Here is a 26469-nt window from a genome sequence, read left to right as displayed (position 1 = left end):
TAATGTTGGAACAGAAGGATGTTCTGATACATAGATTTTGCCCATATATAATCAAATTAGCTTGCTGTGATATACTCGTGGAAGAAAGTGCATTGAAAGCAGAGAAGTATGTACCCAAAGGTTGGGTGAGTTGTCTGCCTTATTGGGGTCAGATATGGTCAGCTCCAGTCTCACTTTTCACTTGGGCTTTCTAGCAAAAAAATTCAGACAGTACACAAGTGACAAGCAGACAGATGTAAATACCCTGGCCAAGACATCAGAGAGTGAAATTGAATTTAGGGTCACAAATTGAAGCTCCATTGCCTGGATGGCAAGGTATGAAATTACACTCCTTCCTCAATATGGTGTGCCAGAAATCACACGGCATCTGATAAATTAAGAAGAGACTCTTGCCCTGTAGTCATAAGTGGAACACTTGATCCAGTAATATAAATCTTGTTGGGTTCAATCTGAATGGAGCTTATTTCTGAGAAAGCTTCTTATAGGAGACTTTAAGTTGCAATCCAATGTAGTTATTCCACTAAGTCTTTGGAACTTGCTTCTGAGTCATTATTAGACTACAACTTTGTACCTTATTTTATCTGAGAATTCTAAATGAATCCAATGAATTCTTGGGAGAAGCCACAGCCCACAGCAGGACAAGTATTTTCCCACTGGAAAGCTTCTAATTCAAGTGCAGACTATCTTGTTAGAAAGATGGTGTTTAAAGGATTATTTTGCTTTAAATATGTATAAGGGGACTTCAATATCAATGGTATGGGATGCAGGTAAAGCATTCATGCGTGGGATCCTGATAAAAATGAATAATTTTCATAGGCAAAAGCAGACTCAGAAACGTAAAGAATTGGAAGATGAAATTAAATTAAAAGAAAAGTCTTTGATTTTAAATCCCTCAGATGAAAGGATTAAAGAATCTATAAAGTTATTAAGAACACAATTTAATATGTTGATGGCGGATCAATCCGCAACTAATTTATTGTTTATGAAACAAAATACATTTTGTAATGCTAATAAACCAGGGAGATGGTTGGCCTATCAATTAAGAAAGAAACAGAGACAGAGAATAATAGACAAAATAAACTATAAGGGCAAATTAGTGTTTCAGAAGGAATTGATTAAGAAATCTTTTTTAGATTACTATCAGAAATTATATAAATCTACGAATGTGCAAATCTTAGATATAAATAAATATTTAAGCGAGGCCAGCCTTCCCAAACTGACAGATGACCAGAAACAGGAAATTAATGGTTTAATTACTAATGAGGAAATTGCGACAGCAATTAAACAATTGAAACCAGGGAAAGCACCGGGTACGGATGGGTTGACATCTGTTTATTATAAAGCTTTAATGGAAGAGATGATCCAACCATTAGGTGATCTTTTTAATGACATTTTACAGGGTTCAGAGATTCCTCCCTCATGGCGTAGTGCTTTTATATCTTTGATTCCAAAAGAAGATCAAGATCTTACTTTACCAAAGAATTATAGACCTATATCTCTTTTAAATGTTGATTATAAGATATTTGCAAAAATTTTAGTAAATAGGCTTATGAGGGTTGTGCATCATCTTGTGCATAAAGACCAATCTGGGTTTATAACTGGTAGGTATATGAAAAATAATGCTAGACAAATCATTAATTTATTAGAATATCTAGACAAGAATAACCAAGTTTCTGCAGGGCTGATATTTTTAGATGCTGAAAAAGCTTTTGATCAATTGAATTGGCATTTTATGTTAAGAGTAATTGAAGAGATGAATTTTGGTGAAAAGATATTACAAGCTCTTACGGTAATATACCAAAAACAAACGGCACAACTTATTGTTAATGGAGGTTTGTCAGAGGTTTTTACAATAGAGAAAGGTACTAGACAGGGATGTCCATTATCACCGTTGTTGTTTGTTTTAACACTGGAAATATTGTTGATTAAAATTCGAGAGTCGCAGGAAATAAAAGGAATAGAAGTTAACAAAAAAGAGTATAAGTTAAGAGCTTTTGCGGACGACTTGGTGGTTACTTTGTCGCAACCTAACTACTCTGTAGTAAAGTTATTGCAGTTGATTTATCATTATGGCTCGGTTTCGGGTTTTAAGATTAATGTTAATAAGACTAAAATCCTACCTAAAAATATGACTATTCGGGAGAAGCAGATTTTGGCTAACCTGACGGGTTTTGAAATTGTCAACAAGGTAAAATATTTGGGGGTGATGTTATCTGTTTCTAATGCAAAATTGTTTAAAAATAATTATGAAAGGTTGTGGGTCAGTGTACAGAAAGACTTGAGGAATTGGGAGAAGTTGCAATTATCTCTCATGGGAAGAATTGCAGTGATAAAAATGAATATTCTACCCAAGTTTCTTTTTTTGTTTCAAATGTTACCGATTTTGAAAAATGAGATTAACTTAAGTGAATGGCAGAAAGGAATCAATAAATTCATTTGGGCAGGGAAAAAGCCAAGGGTTAAGTTTAAAATCATGCAAGACTTCCGTGAGAGAGGTGGACTCAAGGTACCGAATTTGAAATTATACTATGATGCGGTGGTTTTAACATCAATCAGTGATTGGGTAAATTTAACAAACCTTGAGATACTCCATTTGGAGGGATGGGACTTACTTTTTGGCTGGCATGCCTATTTAATATTTAATAAAAAAGTGGATCGGGCTTTTAAATCTCATATCATAAGAATTTCTTTACTTAGGGTTTGGAGAAAATATTATAAAAGTGATTTTAAAGTACCACTATGGGCTATACCTTGGCATGCGATAGAAGGAATAAAAAGAGGGGTTAAAATGGACATGGTGTCTTATACACAGTTACTTAGATGGGATGGACAAAATTGGCAGTTAAAACTACTGGAAGAGTTAGTACATGAAAACATTACTTATTCTTGGTTTCAATATAGGCAATTAGTAGATAGATGGAAGATGGATCGTAAGGTGGGTTTTCTCAGAGAAGATGAAAATCTTATTAAGCAAGTGAAGGACCAAAGACTAACTCATATTAAGAGAATTTATGGGGTTCTAGTGGAATTGGATTCAGAAACAGAATTAATTAAAGATTGTATGATCAGATGGGCGCAAAATTTTGGTGAACCAGTCCTACTGGATACCTGGGAAACCATTTGGGTGAGAAATGTTAAATTTACACAAGCACAGAATTTAAGGGAGAATTTTTACAAAATGTTTTATAGATGGCACCTTGACCCACAAAAAATGTCTTTTATGTACCCTGACCTACAGCCTAAATGTTGGAGATGTGGTTGTTTGGATGCCACCTACTATCACATCTGGTGGTCGTGTAGAAATATAAAAGCCTTTTGGATTAAGATATGGTGGAATATTCAGAGAATTTTTAGAAGGAGGGTAAAATTTACTCCACAATTATTTTTGTTAGGTATAGTTACTGATTGTGACACAAAGGAGGTTATATTGATGTTAAACTTGATTACAGCCGCAAGGCTGTTAGTAGGACAATATTGGAAGAAGGAATCTTTGCCTACTCTGCAGGAATGGTTTCTTAAAGTGTCTTATTTGGCGGAAATGGCAAAGATTTCGGCTTTTTTAAAAGAACAATCGCAAGAGAAATTTTTTGCTGTTTGGGATAAATGGATAAAGTTTATACAATTTAAATTGGATATAAAAAATATTATTTAGCTTTTTTATAACTTTTATTTTTATATACATACATATATCTTAGTTATACTCTCTTTTTTCATATAACTTTTTAATTTTTTTTTAATTAAGCCTATATTCTGCTCTGGGAAGCTCTGGGGGGGGAGGGAGTGGGTGTTTTGGGGGGGGTAGGGAAAGGGTTGTTTTGTTTTGTTTTGTTTCTTGTCTATGTTGTTGTTGTATTGTTATTCTTCTGTTTTTTTGTTAAAATTTATAAAAATTTTCAATAAAAAAAAAAAAGAAAGATAGGAACCACTGGCCAAGGCAGTTGCAGATTATGGGAACTGTGATATGTCAATATTTGAAGGCCACAGATTTCCACTCTGAATCTAAGCCCATATAGCCAACTAAATAATACCGGATTACAAGGAGCAACAATATGACATGACCGTGTTTGAAGAACTCAGAAAGAATCTGCTCCAGAGAAAATGGACATAAATATTGTAATGTAAGCATCATTCCAGGAAGAAAACGATGCAGACATAGGCCAATAGATGGCGCTGCTTCATACCATTTCCTAAAGCCCTGATGGGCGAATCCATTCAGTACGGAACGGGGGAAGAGATGGGAAGTTGAGCAGCTAGCGTCTCTTATGTTCCGGTCCCCGCTTTCCCCTTTCCGCTTCTCTGCAGTTCCGGCGGCTACTGAGGACGTGGCTTTTGGCTCACCGGCCTCTTCCTCTTCCGCAGCGGGCTGAAGCCTGCTGCGGGCCGTCATTCACCTTTCGCTCATCCGGCTGAGTCCGTGGAGGATGAGGAGGCCCCACGGCGGCGGAGGTGGCGACGGTGGCGGCTGAGGAGGCCGGGCGTGAGAGCCGGCAATGGAAGAAAAGTTCAGCGGGAGCAGCAGCGAGGCCCTGGCCAGAGGCGGGCGGCTGGGGCCTGTGGATGTGCCCAGCGCCCGGTAACTGACCGTCCTGGGAGCGCTTAGCCGAGGGGGCGAGGGGATCCAGGCGGAGCCTGCGAGGAGGGTTCTTATTTCTTTGGGAGGGAATAAAGGCCCTTTGGTGAGACGCCGCCTGCAGCCGGGCTAACGTGCTATCGTCTCCACTGTAGAGCAATCAAAGGCTTTGAGCCAGATCTGTCTATGGAAGACTCTGCTACAAAAGTGGAAGCCACGTTAGACTTTTGCATTTAGGCGCTCCGTATCCTCCTCAGAGGTTCTTTGTTCCTTACGGTGAAAGCCACAGAGATAAGCAGCTGTTCTTTCCCACCTGTGGTTTCGTTATGTTAACCTACACCTGCTGGATTTCTTCTCCGCAAAACTATTAAAGATTGTGTATGAGAGAGACAGAGAAAGCTATGCAGTTTTCTAGGCGATATTTTCGAAAATAGTTAACCATGGTCTTCTTGCTGGGGCTAAGAGAAGCTTCCCAGATGGCTTCGTACCTAACGCTGGATCCAGAGGCTTCCTTTTTCTAGCCTGATGCCTTAATCACTACACCAAACTGGCTCCCCAGTTAAAGATATAGATGCACAATTTCCTTTAATCGTACATCACTGTTCATCTAGAATAGCAACAGTCCTTTTACACTAAAGCCTACACTGTACCAGATTCATACTTCAATTTTAATATATTTTCATTTGTCGAAACCAATTTTATTTATCCTAGGCCCCAATAAAACCCTAGCAGATAGTCTATGACTGATAAGCAGGTAAAATTTACCAATTTTTATTATAGTGTAATCACCCCACTCCTTGGATACTTCCTTGGGTTTTTTTCCCCCAAAATCCCCATAGAAGGCTTTTTTTTTCTGTCCTAAAATCAGTGTATTATCTATCAGATGGTAACCTGGACAGACCTTAATTTCCCATACTTGAACATGCTGAATTTTAGACACTGAATCAGTATCTCATTTTTATCTGTCACTTTAGCCTATATTGTAGAAGTCAACTGGCTCCTTACAATTTTGAGTGTCTTGGTTTTATATAACTTATTCATGCATATTAAATTGTTGTATTGGACTATAAAGCCATAAATATACAAGCGGGATATTACTTGCTAATAGTAAATGTTTGCTATTAGCACTGCTGCACTGGACCAATCCAGCATGCATCTTTTGTTTTAAATAACTTACAGTAAAAAGGGGATAGTATTTTGAGCAACAAATGCCTCATGAATAGTACAATTATGCTTAATTCATATAATTCCAGAGTATAAATAAAACCTTAGGCACATTTAGTTCTCTTAGCATTTTACACCTTAAATGTTTAATTAGCCATTGGGCATTATAGATCAGAATCAATTTCATGCAATCCATTAAAATATATATTCAAGTTAAGTAATTAAGTTTTTAAATTGGCTTACTTTTGATTTTCCATTAGGAGTAAAAAATGTTTATGACCTTACAGTAGTTTCTGTTCTAGAATTGATACATTGAAAATTAACTTATCTAAAATATGTTTATATAATTGTATTGCCTTGCTTGAAAAGTTAGCATTTAACATTTTTTTTCTTCTTTTCAGCCTGACTAAATATATAGTGTTACTATGTTTAACTAAATTTTTGAAGGCTCTAGGATTGTTTGAATCCTATGATCTCTTGAAAGTAGTTCATCTTGTACAATTTATCTTCATTGTAAAACTTGGGTGAGTCGACTTTTGATTATTTTTTTCAGCACTTGTTATTATCATTTGTATCTAAACATTTTTCCTGGGGGAGGTGGTCATCATCATAAACTGTTGAGATCAAAGAACTGTTTGAAAATTGATGGTCCCCTGTAACCAAGCATACTTCCTAATTCTAATTCTTTTTCATAGCCATCTCTAGTCACTGTTTGAGTCAATCAAGTCATTGTAATTAAATTATTTTATTTTGTCACTAAAAGTCTGCAACAGTAGTTTGCTAAAATAATTAGCATCAGTTTAGAGTTGAGACCATTGTCAAAAGAAATATGTTTGCAAATTGCTTTTGACTAATTGGCTAGTGAAAATGTTGCGGATGTATTTATTATTTCTACATATCTTTTAAATATGTAAAAATAAATGCATAAATAAAGCAGGAATGCTGTTTTTCTGTAGCTTTCTATAAATCCATATTAATTCCTATATGAAATAAGATTTGCTGGGTTCCAGATTAGAAACGATGGATTTGTCTTATTCTGTGAAATGAATGCTTTAAAATGACATAGCCAAATTTACAGGATATATAAATGTAATGTAGGCACTGATTTTTTTTTCTAAAGTGCAATCATTGACTGACAGGATTTTGTATTTGTACAGATCTGCATTTTTTATGATTTTGATTCAAAAACCATTTTCTTCTGGAAAACCAGTAACTAAGCATCAGGTGTGTAAGACTTTTGGTTACAGAGATCATGTTTATATGAACTTGTTTAAAGGAATTATTAAAGCATCTAGACAAGCTGTGCCATATGTATAGATCAGAACATAGCATTTGGAATTACAATGATATAATGCTTATTTCAATTGGAAATTAATTGTAGTATTCAGAAACTGTTCCGAAGTTGTATTAAATCATATGAAAGATTCAAGATATTTTTCATGATTTGCATGGGAAAATGCATTTTGGAAAGCTTAAAAATATTGCGTCTTACATATTTCTGTCTCTGCATAGTTTATAAAAGTTAAGAATTGATAATCAGGTTGCCTATTGAAATACATTGAAAACAAAATATTAGTTCTCTACATTATTTATACTTTGTTACATTTGCAATCCAAGACCAAATGCCATTCTCTTCAGTAACACAAGCTCAATTGTCAGGTCAAGAAATTATATATTAGCTGCCATTACAGGTAGTCCTCGACTTACAACAGTTCATTTAGTGCCTGTTCAAAGATACGACACTGAAAAAAGTGACTTATGACCATTTTTCACACATGACCATTACAGCCTCCCCATGGTCACATGATCAAAATTCAGACACTTGGAAACTGATTCATATTTATGATGATTGCAGTATCCAGGGGTCATGTGATCACTTTTTGTGACCTTTTGACAAGCAAAGTCAATGGGGAAGCCAGATTCACTTAACAACCATGTTACTAATTTAAGAACTGAGTGAGTCACTTAACAACTGTGACAGGAAAAGTTGTAAAATGGGGCAAAAGTCACAACAAATGTTTCATTTAGCATAACAATTTGGGGTTCAATTGTTGTAAGTCAAGGACTATCTGTATTTCAGGTAGAGGTGTCCTTTATTTTCATGCATTTTTTAAAGTGCCACAACTTTGGGTGGCTCACAACAATAAAACAAAAATAACAACAACAAACAGTAAAAGCAGTACATCACCAAATACCCGGTTCTAACCTCACCCTTTCCCAATGCTTGGGGGAAGAGCCAGCTTTTTAAAGCCTTTCTGAAAGCTAAAATATTGGGGTCCTTCTAGGAAGAAGTTTTATGCAGTATTTTGTGAGAAAATTTAGCAACAAGTATTCTGAGTTTAATTGCTATATATTAATTCATTCAATCTAGAATTGGGGGTATAGTATTTTGGTAGTGAAATTATTTTGTTAAGTGAGATAAGGACTGGAATTCTCCAGCTCTTTTGGGGGGGGGGGATTTTGGAGTTTTTCACTATTTATAAACAATGTTAATAGTTCAACAGTGAAAGATTAACATGATTTTATATATTTTTCTCAGGATGGTAAAGTTTGGTGTCACAGTCCTATAGAGCTTTCGATACTGCAGAGAAAAGAAATTAGTAGGCATCAAATGGTCTCCAAAGTTCTATATTTCTGCAATTGTATTAAAAACTGTTTCAATATGAATTATTGAATTGTATATTTCAGGATGAACTAACAAAACATTGAGTGTACTTTTTAACACAATGATTTGGATTCAGAATTGAGTATAAGAATTTTCATGCATTTTTCTTCTCTTCCAGTGGATCAAAATAATTAAACATGCTGTTGTTGGTTGTATAATATCATTCTTGTGGTTTTTTGGCCTCACTCTGTGTGGACCACTAAGGTAAATATATTGTGGGTTTATCCATGAAAAATGTGATGTGCAAATCACATTTATATAGGTTGGCCTTCTCCAATCCTACATAAGCATTAAAACAAAATTTCCATCCCAACCAGCTCAAATTAGCAGTATTTGAACCCAGTCACAGTAACAGGCTAAACTAAAAGGTTACAATACAATATCTTAAAACAGCCTGAGATACCCAAAATGTCCTTGATTGTGACATCAACTTCCTAGACTATTAATTAATTCTCCAAGTTCATTAATGCATTTGGAGAAGCTTTAACATTTTTTCTTACAGTAGTTTGAAACCAGTATACTAGGTCTAGAATTCATAACTTTATGCTAGCCGAAACAAAAATTATGTTAGCTTAGACCAGTGGTTCTCAACCTTTTTAATGCCACGACCCCCCAACCGGTCGTAAATCAAGGACTACTCAACAGGTCGTAAGTCGAGGACTACTCAACTGGTGCATCACCATTTGCAGAATGGGACTTTTGGCGGGCTCAGCAGGGCAGAGACAGCCTGGACAATTCTATTGGCTTTTGAAAGCCAATAGAATTAGACTCTATTCAAGAGAGTTTATTCTATTGGCTTTCAAAAGCCAATAGAATAAAAAGGAGTAGCATAGCTAAGGAAAAGGGGAAAAAAATGACGGACTGCGTTGTTTGGCGACCCCTGTGAAATGGTCGTTCGACCCCAAATGGGGTCCCGACCCACAGGTTGAGAACCACTGGCTTAGACCCATCCCTTCAATACAATCCCATACCTCTCTGTTCAGAAATTGATCCATTTAGTGATGGAGAAGGAGGTCCTTCAAGGGTAGGACTTGCATTATTCTGTACAAGATTACTTAAAAGTATTATTGAGAAAATATAGATGAAATTATTAATATGTAGTTCATCATTGAACCAGAGAGAGAGGCAGAATTTTATTTCTGTTGTGCCTTGCAGAACTGCAGGGGAAGTACTGTATCCCCCAACTATAGACAGATGAGAAGAATGAGACGGTACTGCAACAACTGTTCTGATTAAGTTGGTAGGAAGAATTCCAGAATGTTGTTTGAGTGTTGGGCCTCAGGTTTTTGAATTACTGTCTTACAAAATTATATGCTATGTTCTTCTTTTGCAGAACTGTGTTGATTTTTGAACATAGTGATATAGTTGTCATTACATTACTCAGTGTCCTGTTCACTAGTTCCAAAGGAGGGCCAACAAAGGTATCATTTGTTTTTCAAAAAACTTTATGTAATAAAAGTTTTCATATTACCTGTTAGTTTGTTAGTTAGAGTATTTGTCTCCTTTTATAACCAACTTCTCCATTTTTTCCCCAGACTAGAGGTGTGGCATTTTTTATAATTGCTGTGGTCTGCCTACTGCTTTTTGATAATGATGATCTCATGGCTAAAATTGCAGAACACCGTATCCTTTCTGATTTTATAATAGAAAATTTTCTACTAACTTCTTAATTTTAACATGAGACTGTTAACGTATTGCAAAAAATGAAGTACTTATTCTGTTAGAAATTGTGCCCAATTCAATTATTATTTCTGAAATAAACTTGCTAATAGGTAATAGCAATAGGTAATAGGTAATCTCCTAGCCACTCAGTATTGCCTTCTGATTACCAGCAATGGTTGGAAATTCAACATCACAGTTCCTCCTAAGGGTGGTCATGCAGGGTGGTCAAAAGAATGCTGTGGTCAGTCCAGAAAGCTACTGAGACATTTAGGAAAATCAGCAGCAGATAAGCATGATAACACCAATTAAGCATTAGGTCAAAGGTGGCAACCTACCTTCCCAGGGCTCCATGCAGCTTGTGAAACCAGCTGTTACAGTGATCATAACTCTTTCTCACCACAGTTGCTGAAAGCACAGTTTTCCAGCATCTTGTGATAGGTAACACCTGAAAAAAGTAATGAAGTAAGTATAGAAGTAGTCCTCACAGCGATTGTTCAAAGTTATGGCACTTTTGGACAAATGGTAATTATGCCTGGTCCTCAAAGTTATGGCCATTGCTGCACACCTGTAGTCATATGATCAAAATTTGGGTGCTTGGCAACCTGCCTGCATTGAGGACTGCAAGGGTGCTTCAAAAGGGACCAAGCCAAGACTTGCTTGGATCTGAGTGGATCCTTGCCTAGTGACTGATGAGATTTGGTTAATAACAACAATAGGGATTGCTATTGCTAAACGATGTGGTCACATAACATCCCACTTTATGACCACAGCACTTGGTGATGGAAATTTCAATCCCAATTACTGTCATAACTGAAGGTTTATCTAAATCAGTTTTTTTAATAAAAAAAAATCCTGCAAACACCCAGAAAATATTGGTGCCCACTTGTATGCTACCCTGTTACTTTATGAACCTCGGCCTCTCAAAAATGTTAAGGAAGCAAAATTGTAGGCCTGTAATTTTATGACCAGGAATGTAAAATTAGATTCTAAATGACACTTTCTTCACATTGGAAAATTCTCAAGTTGGTCCCATAAATAATTACTACAATACTGCCCCTTTAAGAACATAAAGCACACAACTCTCCTTCAGAGGCTATTAAGTATCTGCAGTATAACGATCCAGCTTTCTTAATAAATCAAGATTCAGGTTTTTGGCATGTCTACAGATTAGGTTGTTAATAGGTATGCATTTTGCTTGAAGTCATGGAACATTACCTTTGGTAAGAATAAAAAATAAGGAACAAGAAGGAATTGATAGTGTTAGACTATTCCATAAGATTACAGTCTAAAGGTTATAACTCAACTTTGAAAAATTTCCCATTAGATTGAAAATGGTTATTTATATTTTAGCATATACCTTCTAATAATGTTTCCATTGTGTGTTCGATGATCTGGGTTTTTTAATAGCTATCAACCAAATAGTTATAAACAGTTAACAAAATAAAATAACATCAACACTTACAAGACCAAAGAAAATTACACCATGAACAAAAGAATTCCAAAATATTTGCCCAGATTGTTAAAAAGTTCTCTTACTTGTTCCTTTGTTTTTTATCTTTAAGGCAATCATCTGTGATTGAGTATTGCTCAGCTTATCCTCCAAAAATCATACGAAACTCATTTTTTTCACTATAGGGATTATTTTTCATTTAATTTCTGCAATAAAGTAATTAATATAAATCAGAATGTAGTTCATGTTACGTATGCCTGAATTAGTGAGGGATAAGGTCCTATTGCAGAATTTTCCTAAACTTCAAATTTTTTAGCTGAAGGACATCATGACAGTGCTCTAACCCATATGCTTTATACAGTCATCACTTTCTTAGGAGTTGCAGATCATAAGGTAAATGCTAAATGAACTATTGAAAAGTTAATAAGCTTATTTAATTCTTTTAATTGGTTACGTTATCAAACATATTTTTAAAAGTACTATTAATATACTTTTAATTAATTCTGTTAAAATAATCCTGCTGAATTATTTCAATTTTTATATATATATATATATATATACACAGTAAGTATCTTTGTAGATGAAGGAGGTTTTTCAATCACCTTTTACCTGGAGGAAAGCCCCTTTATACTTAGGATAGCTTACTTCATAGTAGAAAGATTGTACATTGCATTATCCCAAAGGTGGTTTTTATGAGGCAACTGGTTTTCTTGTTTTTCTTTGAAAGCAGAGCTGAAGAAGCTTCTTGTCTGAGAAGCAAAACGTCTTCAAAAAAAAACAAGAAAGTCCAGTTGCCACGTAAAAAGCACCTTTGGGATAACTGCCATATGACCTGGATTACTGAGAATCTCCGTAGACATTTACAGTTGCTGTATATTGCAACAGCATTGACAAATAATTTTTGATTTAATGGCCTCCAATTTGCAGTCATTTTTATGTACTTGTATCATAATGGCAGTATGTTAGGAAGCAGAGGACTTGGATTTAGGAAACTGGAAACTTGGATATCACTAGGTACAGCTGTAGGCATTGATTTTATCAATTGTTTACAAATTTGGGGGGCTGTCAAGAATTTTATATGCATCTTTTCCTCTGCTTTCTGAGAAACATATAAAGTATGTGCTGTTTATTCATGGAGATACACTTAAAGAAATATTGAGCATTTGGTTTTTAGAGTGCTAATTGTAGTCTGCCTTTTTCTTTCTTTCTGTTTTTTTTTTTTCTTTTGGTAGGGTGGAGTAATCTTGCTTGTATTAGCATTGTGTTGTAAAGTTGGATTTCATACAGCTTCCCGAAAACTCTCAGTAGATATTGGTGGAGCCAAACGCCTTCAATCATTATCACATCTTGTTTCAGTTCTCCTTCTGTGCCCTTGGGTGATTGTTTTGTCTCTGACAACAGAGGTAATTAGCATCACTTGATTATTAAAGAGAAAGCAACATTCTGATGTCAAAGTGTTATATCTAAGTCAGGGGTGTCAAACTGCCGCTCGCAGGCTGATTGTATCATGTGGAGGCTGCGCCCACCCCAGCTCCCGCAATGCAAAACAAGTCGCAATACATCACGACACGTCATATGATGTGGTGAGTTTGTCACCCGTGATCTAAGTCATCTTTTGTTAATGCAGTCAGTACCTTCAAGCTGTGACTCTTGGGTAGGCAGTTTTGTCTGCTCCATGCCTTTCCCAAAAGACGGGGGATGCCAGGATTGAAACTTCTGCAGTTCTATCTTGAAACATATTCTCTAGAAGAAGTGGCTTTTTGCACTTCTCTCATTTCCCAAAGAAAAAGGGAACAAAATGGATAAAATAAAAACACCCTCCTGGTATGACTATCCCACCTTTATCATTTCCTTCAGCATAAAAGTAGGAAGGGGGCAATCAAAGCAGAACCAGATTGACACATCCTGTTCAGGGTAAGGGAAAGAGGTTTTGAAGGAGCAGATTCTGCAGTATGTTACAGCTTGACACAGAAAATACTATAGTAATCATTAGATGAAATTATGAAGACATGGGTGAATACTAAGTATGCTTTGTCAGAAATGCAACTATAGCCCACTTTTTTTTCTGAAACTGATATCAAAATTCCAGCAGATTTTTACCACTCTAAATTTCACTTTCATTTTTTAATAACTCTTCAATTTAATCCAATTTCTTGCTATCTATAAGAACATTGCCTTTATAATTTTACGAATTTTGCTAATTTTTCCTTAAATATTTTTATAAATCTAATAGGCTATAATTGGAAAATGTTGGGGTACCTTTGAGTCATTCTTGACTTCTGGGAATTGCCTGGAAAAGTCCCTGCAGTTTTCTTGTTAAGGTTTTTTGGAAGTGGTTTGCTGTTGCCTCATTCCTAGAGCTGAGAAAGGCTTAAGGTCAGAAAGCTGATTTTGTGTCTAAAGCAGGACTAGAACTCATGACCTGGTTTCTAGCCTGGTACCTTAACCAAACTGGCTTTCTGATTGGAAAGTTGATCAGTTAAGATTCTGGATTTACTACGGAGCATAGTAGAGATTGCTAGAGTAAATTCTTGGAGATTTGTCATGAATGTTGTACTCAGGAATTTTAATTTGATCTTACAAAATATTTCTTTACAATGTATATTTATTTCTCTTAATATACTGTAGGTTCCTGAACTGTTAAGAGATTCTGAGTACACAATATTGTTTTCAAATCATAAAATGCTAATTTCTGTTGTTTCAAAAGTAAAAAAAAACACATTTGTTCAATAATATATAACAACATTTAAATATTACTGCCTGTATTTACATATTTGCATATTTTGATTGCAGAACAAAGTAGAATCATGGCCTTCCCTTATCATGCCATTTTTAAGTATAATCTTTTTCGTCATAATTTTGGACTTCTATGTAGAATCTGTGTGTTTTGTCAAGATGGAAGTATCAAAATGTGCCCGTTACGGATCCTTTCCCATTTTCATTAGTGCTTTAATTTTTGGTAATTTTTGGACACATCCAATAACAAACCAGCTTCGTGCTATGAACAAACCAGCACACCAGGAAACTACAGAGCATGTCATATCTGGAGGAGTGGTGGTCAGTGCCATTTTCTTTATATTATGTAAGTATGACTTTTTTGAAAAAAATGTGAAATGTTATTCAAGACATTTGCATGCATTGATAAAAGACCTTGATATCACAAAATACATAAATGCAGTCACTTGCGTTATTTTTCACAAATACTGTGGTGAAATTTCTAGCTGTAAATCATCACTATTGCTTCTATAGAGATTTGGTTTACAGAGTACTGCATTGTTAATTTTAAAGTAATAAGTTACACTAAGTGTCCTGAACTTAAACTTGTATACACATGCACAAAGCCATTCCCTGCTGGTTATTCTGTTGCAATATGAAGACAAGGTTATTAGGTTTACCGTTTCTAGATCTTCTTCGAAAGAAATTTCTTACGTCATTTTTTATAACATAACCTGTCAAATTGCATGAATTATATCATTTGAAAATCTTGCTTGGTTAACATGTCCATAGGCTAAATTGCAGAAATAGACTAGTTTTTTGAATTTGAAGTTTCTCACTAGATGAGTGATTAGTTATTGTTTAATTTTAAAAAAAAAAAACTAGTGCTCAGGCCCATTTCCCAGCCTCGCTAATTATGTTTTTCTCAGCTGCTATGATTTTAATTTTTGTATATGTTTTTGTTTCACCTTTTTAATATTGTTCACCACCCTGACTCATTTGTTGAGATGGTGGCCATATACATTAATTAATTCAGTATCATCATGAGGCTTAATTTGAAGCACAAAGAAACAATATCATCCTGTGCATTGTAATTAAGTGATATAAAACTGAACTAATATTGAATAGTCTTGAGTCTCTGAAAAAAAACTTTTAAAAATTTGTTTGTATTTCATGTGAGATATAAGTTTTTGTTTTTTTTTCAGCTGCCAATATTCTTTCGTCCCCAACACGGAAAGGGCAGAAAGGCACTCTTATTGGTTATTCACCAGAAGGAATACCGCTATACAATTTTATGGGCGATGCTTTACAACACAGCTCTCAGTCCTTGCCTCGATTTATTAAAGAATCATTGAAGCAAATTCTTGAGGAGTCTGATTCAAGGCAGATCTTTTATTTTCTATGCCTAAATCTGGTAAGCTTATCTTTAAAATAGTTAACCCTGTGTAAGTATGAGAGAGAGAGAATAAAACAGAAGCCTCTATTTAATGTAAATCTCTCTGGAAGGGCCTGCGCTGGTCATATAGTCCAGCCTTACAACTTTAAATAAAACACTGCATCTTAATGGAAGCTTCTCAAGGAAACCCGTTTCTCCATAGATAACTTGATAAAACAGTTTTGTGTTATTGGCATTGCATTTTTTAGAAGTTTCCTAGCAGTCAGAGACTAATTTTATTTCTCTGCATTTTCGTATGAATGTTAACTTCACAAAAATGTATATATCCTTAAAGACTTCAATTGTCCATTTAGTCAGAAGTAAAACTAATGACAGTGTTTTACAGAACCATATAAATGACTTGTGAACTCATTTGAAGGGCAACTGTTTTTGAAACTGATGACAAAAAAGCATTCAGTGATATGGCATTTGAGAATGTTCATAGGTTATAAAATGGGTGTGGGCAGGAAACACTAAAGAGTGTTTGATTCCTTTCCACTATTTTTATATGTTTTATATTATAGGTTCCTGGATAATATCAGTCAGCTTCATCCAAGCTTTGTCCAAAATATCTTGTCCTACCCAAAAATTGCAACTGCCAAAACTGTATAAAAAGGAGCTCCATCCCATTGTGTAGACTTGATTGACTTGGCGTTAGCATTTACTTTGTTTCCTCTTGAAAATAGGGTGGTATTTTGTTCTCTTAGCTGTTCTCTTGGCCACATTACCCAACCATCGTTAAAAGCGTTGTTAAAAACTTTTTTGATCCTGTCTTACACTGTGCATTTTAAATGTTTAGGCATAAAATTGTCACGGTGAAAAGAAATAATGGATCAGTGGATTGTTTTACTCTTATCAAAGCTAGATAAATTACTAAAAGGCAAAAGACAATAGCAATAGCACTTAGATTTATATACCACTTCATAGTGCTTTACAGCACTCTATGAGAAGTTTACAAATGTCAGCATATTGCCCCCAACAATCTGGGTCTTCGTTTTACCAACCTCGGAAGGATGGAAAGCTGAGTCATCCTTCAGCCAGTCAGGATCACACTCTTGGCTGTGGGCAGAATTAGCCTGCAATACTGCATTCTAACCACTGCACCATCACAGCTCAAAAGACAAGGACTGAAACCTTTTTCTGCATCCTTGTTTTAACAGTTGTTAACAGAAATCACTCTCTGGTATAATTTTTTCTTTTATAAAAACAAACATTTGAAAAGCTTATTCAGAATATAATTTTCTTCCAGATTATACTTTGTAGAGTAGAACATCTTTTTTTATATATTTTTCCCACTAGGTATGATTTTTTTCTAATTTAGATATGTAACACTAAAATGTGCTTGATTTTCAAAGACAAAATTAAATTTTTACTTTTTTTTTTTTTAGGCTTTTACATTTATAGAATTATTTTATGGTGTATGGACCAATAGTCTAGGATTAATTTCAGATGGGTTTCACATGCTTTTTGACTGTTCAGCTTTAGTTATGGGTCTCTTTGCAGCGCTGATGACTAGATGGAAAGCAACCCGTATATTCTCCTATGGGTATGTATATAGTTAAATTATAAAGATTTTTTAAAGGATGTAAAGACAAGATTGTGAGACTAAAAAGACAGGTAAATTAAACCAAATAAATATAATGGGAAGGCTCAGTTTACACTAAAGTAAACAATGATATATTGTTTTTGAATAATCACAATTTCTGTATTGTTATAATATAATATAATAATAAAGTTGGAAGGGACCTTGGAGGTCATCGAGTCCAACCCCCTGCTCAGGCAGGAAACCCTACACCATTTTGGACAAATGGCTGTCCAGTCTCTTCTTAAAAACCTCCAGTGTTGGAGCCTTCACCGCTTCTGGAGGCAGGTTGTTCCACTGGTTAATTGTTCTAACTGTCAGGAAGTTTCTCCTTAGTTCGTTTTTTTTAAGCCAAGGTTTACAAACCAGGAGGAGAGACATACTACTCCCAACACTTAATTTTCCACAAAGTGTTAAATACTTGGTTCCTATCCAAAGCCTTGAGTTAGGACAGCGTTTGAGCCTCTTTTTAATTTTTAGTTCTGTCTTCTAGTCAACTGCATTTGTGTGTGTGTGTGTGTGTGTGTGTGTGTGTGTGTGTGTGTGTGTTATTTCCTTTTAAATATTTTATTTCAAGCTGCCCAGAATTGCTATGGAGTAGAACAGCTTTGAAACTGAAATAATAAATAAAAATAATAACTCAGTACAGGGTTAGAGTGAAATTTTCCTTCTGGTTCCTAAGAAAAAAACTTCTCTCAGCTAGCTGTCTTTGATTCAGAAGTTGTTTTAGGAATTTCTATTTCTGTCTCTCTTTTCTCTGATGTGGAGTTTGAAAAACCAGACAGCCACTGGCACTTCAGGAAAAGAGTGCAGGAATGGGATTGCCATCCTCAAACCTCTGTTTTGCACTTGGTTATTTTCCTAGGAATCCAGCTATCAGCTGAGACATTGCCCCTTCAGCTTTCCCAGGTGCTTTTCATTATGGCAGAATTTATGGAAAATGACCCTGGAATGTCTTCAACACAGGGATCTTCAAACTTAGCCCTTTTATGATTTGTGGACTTCAACTCCCAGAATTCCTCAGCCAGGCACGCTGGCTGAGAAATTCTGGGAGTTGAAGTCCACAAGTCATAAAAGGGTCAAGTTTGAAGACCTCTGCTTTAACATATGGGGGCTTCCTCAGATAGCTATGATTGCCACCATTATGAGGAAAGAGAAAAATAGGAATAACCACTTTGCCAACTATTTCTTGAAGTTCCAGTAATCAGGGCACTCAAAGAAAAGTTTTATAAGTAAGCACCATTGCTACTTTTCAAAGTCTTCTTCATCAGATTTCAGTTATACTAGCAAGAGACAATAATACCTGTATCACAGCTCTGGGCATTAAGAAAGAATCCTTCCAGCTTTCTATAGAACATCTGGAACCTGACTGATAATGTCTCAAGTTTGGTTTTGCCATTCTGTTTTACAAAGAAGAAAGTTATCCAGGTTGTTGACAGAGGACTTTGAAGTTTCACTTCGCTGTTGATTTACCTGTTAACTACTTTGTTTTTATGTATAGTATATAGAGGATAGGCCAAGTGGGTTGTAAATAGATGTAGAAATTTATAAATTGTGAGCCTGCTTCACAAGGGGAGAAACTAATATTGTTGCAGTATATTTATCAGTAATCAACCAGGGGAGATAATATATGTATATGTGTTTTTGTCTTTTATCCTTTTTACTGCACATTTTTAAATGTTTTGTCTATTTTTGTTTTCTTTTCTGTTTGTATTTTGAGGGTGGTTGGAATTTGTGTTTTAACTTTTGAAATAAAATAAAAAATCTGTTTAAAAAAATGGTCCCAATTAGCATTGTTAAGCAAGGACTATTTGAAATCTTGGATTCTCAGAATAGTTTGGAATTTCAGCATATTCAGAACATCTCAGTATATTTTGTCTATAGTCTTATTGTTTTCTCAATTACAGGTTTGGCCGTGTGGAAATTCTCTCAGGTTTTATTAACGGCCTTTTTCTCATGGTAATAGCTTTCTTTGTCTTTATTGAGTCGGTGGCCAGACTGGTTGATCCTCCAGATATAGATACAAATATGTTGACAGTAAGTTTGTAACTTTGTTTTCTGTTATCTTTAAAAATACTGCTCTAAAGCATTTTTAAAATTCAGTAGAAACAGGATTCACTTTTCCAAGCATTTCTGAGCCTGTTAAGTTCATAGAAGTTTCCTATGACAATGAAAATAAGTCACATTTAGCTGGCCTCAAAATTTTCAACCTTAAATTTTTTAAAAGGTGCTTTGCCTTCAGAGAAAATGTGGCTAGAAGAGTGTAGAACTCAAGCCAGCAACTCAGAAAGCCTTTATGTGCCAGAGTCACCGCCATCCTACTATTTTTATGTAGCAAACACTGAAGTGTTTGTAAATGGGCATAAAGTGTCATAATTTCATCTGTCTTCATAGCAAAAATGGACAGTGTTATTCTGTTGGTAGTGGCAGAGAAAATGCAGTTGTTTTGCCCTTTTCTCCTCTTGGAGATAAAAACAAAACCTAGTGTCTTGTCATTACCTCAATAAAAGGATTCAGAACTGTGCATTCTCAAGATGAAAGTTGGGAGAGAATTATGTGAATAATAAAAGAAATAATACATGTCTGTTTATGTGTCCGTGACCCACTTAATCTAATTGCCTTCTCTTAATAAAGACTAAGGGGCTATTAATAATCAGACTCTTTCAAGTAATGTATAATAATAAAATAATCTATTATTCTTCATGTATGCAATGGTTGCCCTGCTTAAACAAAAATAAATGTAAAGTATAACTTGATTCCACGTAATCTTTTCTGTCCAGGCTGAACTATATATTATGATAATTACCTCAGGTTTCCCCTGGTTAAAGGATTCTGTATAATAAAAATTAGCAACTGCTTCACAATTTGCTAAATTCCATCTTCTGCTTTGTACTAAAACCTGGAACATAAGGTTAGCAGATGGCACAATGATTCAGTGGTAGATTAAATCTAATCTGCATTTCTCTTATGGCCAGAATTTAAATTACTTCTGAAATAGGAAGCTATTTAGCTGCATCCATCTTTACAGAACGCAAGGAATTTTGTTCAATGACATACAATCAGTGCCAACATTAGGCTTTTATGTCAGCGTCAGGGCAATTTGTGAACTTCTTGAATGGTTGCTATTTAATTTTTTCATATTCTTCAATGTGTTGCTGTTTTTGTATTTAGTCCTATATTGTTTGTTTTGTTTGTTTTAATGATGTTTTTAACCCACCTTAACACTACTTGAGGCATTGTGATTAGGTGGCCATTGTAAATCAAATGACTGAATCAATCAGTCAAGCTTGACTGTTGGTCCACTGTTCTTAAGAGTTCTCAAGGGGTACATTCATATATTATTTAGATAGTTAAAGGGAATTAGCTAGTTCCAAATCATAATTAGCATCAAACTCTGACTAATATTAACAATGAACATATACATGGCTAAGGAATTTCATACATAGCACTACTGTAAACATAACAATCTTGCGCTCATCCACCTGTTTCTTAGTTGTGCAGAGTGAAAGATTGTATGATTCTTTATTCCTGAGAATTACATAACATTGCATTACATGATGCTAAGTTTCATCAGCATCATGATTCTCTGAATACAAAACCTATTATTTATGTTGCAATATATTCATTCTATTTTTATTAAGAATTCTGGAATCTATAGAACCAACTCCAGTGGAGGATAGCAACTTGGGGAAGTTGCTTTAGTCTGGGTTCTTTGTTTTCTTAGGCATAGTTAATGGTATTAAATAAAGTATAAAGATTTCTTTGTTCTCCTTCATGCAGCCTGTTTCAGTTGGAGGACTGATAGTAAACCTTGTTGGTATCTGTGCCTTTAGCCATGCCCATTCCCATGGACCTTCTCGAGGAGGATGCCATGCGCATGAGCACAGTCATTCCCATCACAGCCATGGTCATGGCCATTCACACAATGACTATGGGCACACTCATAATCATGGACACGGGCATGGATCGTTAGGAGGCAACATGAATACCAATATGAGAGGTAAGTAGAAAGCAATGGATTTTTTATGAGTTCAGTTTTTATTTACCATATAATGACATATAACAGGGGTCCCCCCCCGGTCCATGGACCAGCACCAGGCCACAGCATGCCAGAAACTGGGCCAGACAAACAAACAAAGTCCATCCACGGGATGAAAGAAGTACATGAAACCACGCCCCCTCCGGTCCACAGAAAAACCTCTCTCCATGGAACTGGTCCCTTGAGGACCTCTGACATCTAAGATAATATAAGGAAAGGCATCCATCAGGAAGGGCATCCAGCCAGTAAACACTCAGCTCCATTCAGTCTCCCAGTCTCTACTCTGAATTAAGGGATTATAGGGTTGTAAAAGGGGTTTTTTAATCACATATAAGATAAAGACTTTGGCAAACTCCTTTGGATTGTGGAGTTTGTGTTGTTTTTCTTGTTCAGTTCTTGTCATCTTTGCTATTTTTTATTCTTTTTTTTATTTCTTACTGTTTTTTATTTTACTTGTGATCTGCCCATAGTTATTGGGAGTTGAGTGGCATACAAGTGTAATAAATGAAGTTCTTTAAAAATAGATCATGAAAGTATTTTAGGATATTAGGTTTTTAAATCTGATACAAATTGATTCGAGTACTTGATAGGAATACTTATCGGTATTGTTCATATCACTAAACTGCTAAGGGTATTAATGATTTGTGTTTCCTTCCCCCTCCAGGAGTGTTTCTACATGTCTTGGCAGATACTCTTGGCAGTGTTGGTGTTATCATATCAACAATTCTCATTCAACAGTTTGGATGGTTGATAGCTGATCCACTCTGTTCTCTATTTATTGCTACATTGATTTTTCTCAGTGTTATCCCTCTGCTAAAAGATGCTTGCCAGGTACTCTTGTTGAGACTGCCTCAAGAACATGAAAAAGATCTGCACATGGCTTTAGAAAAGGTTAGTAGTAACATTGCCTATAATTTCATACAAATTAATTCTTTGGAGTAGCATAATATTGAACAATATTATAGAATATTAATGGTTATGCTGCATTTTTTTTTTTTTTTACAGATCCAGAACATAGATGGTGTCATCTCCTATAGAGATCCTCACTTCTGGTGTCACTCTGCTAATGTAGTGGCAGGCACAATACATGTACAAGTAATGTCAGAAGTAATGGAACAGAGAATTATACAGCAGGTAGCTTAGTATGTTCATTCTTCATGAATCCTCAGTTCTCACAGCTATGACTTTCTCTAGACTAGTGAAATGTCAGTCACTAATAGTACAACCAAATGGTATATCTAATAAGCTAAAAAACACCTTTGTGATAACATCTTCTGAAAGTTGCTCATTGTCTTCAGTTAGTAGAATGTTTAAACTGGTGGATAATTTTAACATGTCTGGCATATAACTTCCCTATGTTTGCATTGTTGAAAGTAATCTTGGTCTGGGGATTATTCATTTTCAAAGTTATTTCCAAGCCTCCAGAAGTTTCTAACAGATGTAGCAGTGATGACTATTAGATGAGACAGACATGGAACTGTGGAGCACTTTTCCCATTTTATGCATTTTTGAAAAAATAAGTATAATATAACGTCATTTGCTTAATGCACTTATTTTTCTATTCTTACCTCATTAAAAAAATTATGCCGAGATTTATCAGTACAACTTTGCAGACTTCCAATAGGAATGGGGAAATTAAATTAATTTCCCTGTTGCTTTTCCAATTTTGCTTGAAATTGTAGCATCTTGGGCACAATGTGTTTTCACTGTAGGTTTTGTGCATATTATACCAATAGAAAAAGTAGAATCCCAAGTTAGACTTGCTGAGACAAATCATTCCTGTGCTGCCCAGAAAGAAGCTTTTAAAGGAAATATGTTTTTCACTTGCAAAAGATTTACAATGTAGGTGATAGAGTAGTATTTCTTGCCTAAGAACAGTGGTCTTGCTTAGATCTTCAGAGAGAGTTTTTCTGAAAAGTTGTTGTTAGTTGCAAAGTCGTGTCCGACCCATTGCAACCCCATGGACAATGTTGCTCCAGGCCTTCCTGTCCTCTACCATCTTCTGGAGTCCATTTAAGCTCATGCCTACTGCTTCAGTGACTCCATCCAGCTACTTCATTCTCTGTCGTCCCATTCTTCTATTGCCCTCAATTTTTCCCAGCATTAGGTTCTTCTCCAGTAAGTCCTTCCTTCTCATTAGGTGGCCAAAGTATTTGAGTTTCAACTTCAGGATTTGGCCTTCTAAGGAGCAGTCGGGGTTGATCTCTTCTAGGATTGACTGGTTTGAACGCCTTGCAGTCCAAGGGACTCGCAGGAGTCTTCTCCAGCACCATAGTTCAAAGGCCTCAATTCTTTGGCGCACAGCCTTTCTTATGGTCCAACTTTCACAGCCATACATGGCAACTGGGAAAATCAAGGCCTTGACTATATGCACTTTTGTTGGCAGGGTGATGTCTCTGCTTTTTAGTATGCTGTCTAGATTTACCATAGCTTTCCTTCTCAGGAGCAGGCGTCTTTTAATTTCTTGGCTGCAGTCCTCATCTGCGGTGATCTTGGAGCCCAGGAAAATAAAATTTATCATTACCTCTATTTCTTCGCCATCTATTTGCCAGGAATTGAGAGGGCAGATGCCATGATTTTGGTTTTCTTAATGTTGAGTTTCAAGCCAACTTTTGCACTCTCCATCTTCACCCGCATCAAGAGGCACTCTTTAATTCCTCTTCACTTTCTGCCATTAGAGTGGTATCATCTGCATATCTTAGGTTGTTGATATTTCTCCCGGCAATCTTAATTCCAACTTTTGATTCATCTAGCCCTGCCTTTCTCATGATGTGCTGTGCATATAAGTTATGTGATATCTGAAAAGTTAATGTTTGTGTTTTGCTGTTCATTTTTTGTTTAGGTATCAGCTGTTCTCAAAGATGTTGGTGTTAACAATTTGACTATCCAGGTGGAAAAAGAAGCTTATTTTCAGCATATGTCTGGCCTTAGTACAGGGTTCCACGATGTCCTTGCAATGACAAAACAAATGGAATCCATGAAGTACTACAAAGATGGTACTTACATCATGTAATTTGGAGTTCACATCTGTCGATTTCACTATCTTCATTATTTCATCAAGAGAATTTGCACATAGATGGATTTATAATCCATATATATATATGGATTTTAAACAAACTGTTATATACCTTTAAAGCAGATCAAGAGGTTTATAAAAAATGTGGGACATTTAGAACATATTCTGTATATGTGGAAATAATGGCAATGTAAAATATTGTATTTGGTGTCTTATTAAACTGATTTTGGTATATGAATGTGGATGAGCACAAATGTATTGTACACTTTCCCCAAAGAGGAATAATGAAAAATTCTTTCCATTGCAACCTAAAATTGTTTTCATAAGCTTTGAAAAGGAAATTAGCAGACTCCATAAAAAATAGTCTTCAAAATTATTTTGAAGCTTTGCTGCTTTATGTGTATTTTTACACATTAAATGCAAATATTTTTAAGAACATTAAATACAAATGTACATTTTTATATTCCATTTCTGTATACAATCCTGTTTTCTAAGGGTGGCTTTTTTAGATGAAGGAAAATAGATTCTGCTATAGAAATACTGTCAGGTGAATTAATTTTTTTTTAGAAGAAAAAAAACCCTGGTAACCACAAATCAGGGAGGGAAACACTTTTGTGTTTTTTTTTTTGTTTTTGCACTTCTGTGTTCTTTCGTTTGAACCACTGTAAAATAAATACTTTATAATTTTTATAAATATCTAGTGAAATTATTGTATAAGCTACAGGTTTAAAATTAGAAAAAATCAGTGACAATTGAGTTTTCTGCCTTGAGCCATTTGTCTCTGATTATAGTAATCAAGATAGAAAATGATACTGTGAGTTGAATTTTCAGTAGAATTTTAAGGAGCTATAATATAATGTTCCTCTAAAATGGCATAGAATATTTAGACGTTCAATACCTGTTATGGCAACATATATTAAAACAAGCAGAATAGGTGATAGAGAGGTTAGAAAGAGAACATAGGGAAGGATGTGTCTTCATTTCAGATGTAACAAGAATGAGATCATTAAGAGATTAATTTCCCTTAAGTATTATTGATCGTTTTAGTATTTCAAATAATGGAGGCAGTTGTCCATATGTATCAGTTAAAAATTGACCTTAAATATCCCCCTTTTTAAGATAATGCATCACATTTCTGCTTAATATGATGCAGTTTGTCTTCCCTAGTATTCTAAAGCTATGAATGTTGAACAAATACATAGATAACATTATGTCTGTTGAATCTGCTTGTATTGTCAACCTTTGAATGCCAAAAAAAGATAAAGGTATTTAGCACAATCCAGCACTTTTAAGTTCCATTCTGTGTTAAAATGAAGAGTACAAGACTTAAATGGATGTGACAAATGTAAATAAAGTTTCTAAGAGTCCAACACAATATTTTGGTAAGCAAACTGAGTGACTATAAGCCAAGCCATTACAGCAGATGGCACCATCTACCAAACCTGATTCACCACCACCACAGCCATAGCACAGTTGGACCTGAATAAGAAGAAATCCAAGGGCAGTGGACTAGGCTGGAAAATTAAGTGTCTAAAAGCAAGCACTGACAAGCACTTTGATGTTGCTGTTAATAAAACCATATGAATACTTATATAGCATTACTAGAAATCAAACTCAATTTGAAGAAATCTTTTGATCAGCAGGATAAAACTCAATATGATCATTACTTGTTTCTGTTCAAACTGGAGGAAGTGTTTTGTCCCAGTATGATGTCCTTCAACAGTTTTATTATCTAAATTCTGTGAAGATGTTTTTCCTCAGTCAGTTTCTTTTATGTGTTGGTTATAGCTACACAAGACCCATTAAGATTTGATAACAGCCTTAAACAGCCTAACATTCCCCCACAACTACAATTCCTCAGCCAATATAACCATTGCTTATTGGAAACATAAGTAACTGCTTCAATAGCTCCATAAAAGCAGTAGCAGTTTAATGACATCATAAAATCAACAGGTGTCATACATTAACAATATGGCAGATACTACTAAAGACTTTTAACGTTCCTAAATTTTGTATCCTATCTTCACCTGGGAATAAGCCAGCCTGAGGTTTACTTATTAGGAGACATTCCTGGATTGTGCTGTTTGTTACCTGGAGACTTTAAATATCATTACCTTTTAACATTAGGACAAGTAGTTTTTAATCACATAAAGGCACATATATAATAGTGA

At 35.4% G+C, this 26469-nt stretch overlaps 1 protein-coding gene across 1 annotated transcript; it reads left to right on the top strand.

Moving 5' to 3' along the window:
- The first annotated feature begins 4309 nt into the window (after positions 1–4309).
- SLC30A5 (solute carrier family 30 member 5) lies at positions 4310–24992 on the top strand. Its single transcript, XM_039333535.1, has 16 exons — positions 4310–4573; positions 6136–6258; positions 6892–6958; positions 8518–8603; positions 9733–9820; positions 9935–10022; positions 11828–11904; positions 12744–12914; positions 14305–14593; positions 15432–15640; positions 17050–17207; positions 19151–19280; positions 21024–21243; positions 21947–22173; positions 22288–22416; positions 24125–24992. Exons 1-16 carry the CDS (start codon positions 4491–4493, stop codon positions 24293–24295), a joined length of 2316 nt encoding a protein of 771 aa, XP_039189469.1. The 5' UTR covers positions 4310–4490; the 3' UTR covers positions 24296–24992.
- Positions 24993–26469: the final 1477 nt, after the last annotated feature.

This window comes from Crotalus tigris, unplaced genomic scaffold, assembly GCF_016545835.1.
Source record: "Crotalus tigris isolate CLP2741 ecotype Arizona unplaced genomic scaffold, ASM1654583v1 scf7180000024506.7606697, whole genome shotgun sequence".
In the NCBI taxonomy this organism is placed as follows: domain Eukaryota; kingdom Metazoa; phylum Chordata; class Lepidosauria; order Squamata; family Viperidae; genus Crotalus; species Crotalus tigris.
This window is presented reverse-complemented; position numbering and strand designations above follow the sequence as displayed.

What these genes read in the sequence shown, in the direction of transcription:
- SLC30A5 (XM_039333535.1), top strand. Translation starts at nt 4,491, where the DNA reads ATGGAAGAAAAGTTCAGCGGGAGCAGCAGCGAGGCCCTGGCCAGAGGC. An exon ending in AACCAGTAACTAAGCATCAG is followed by an intron (nt 6,959 to 8,517) that starts GTGTGTAAGACT and finishes CTTCTCTTCCAG; the next exon opens with TGGATCAAAATAATTAAACA. An exon ending in TGCCATTTTCTTTATATTAT is followed by an intron (nt 14,594 to 15,431) that starts GTAAGTATGACT and finishes TTTTTTTTTCAG; the next exon opens with CTGCCAATATTCTTTCGTCC.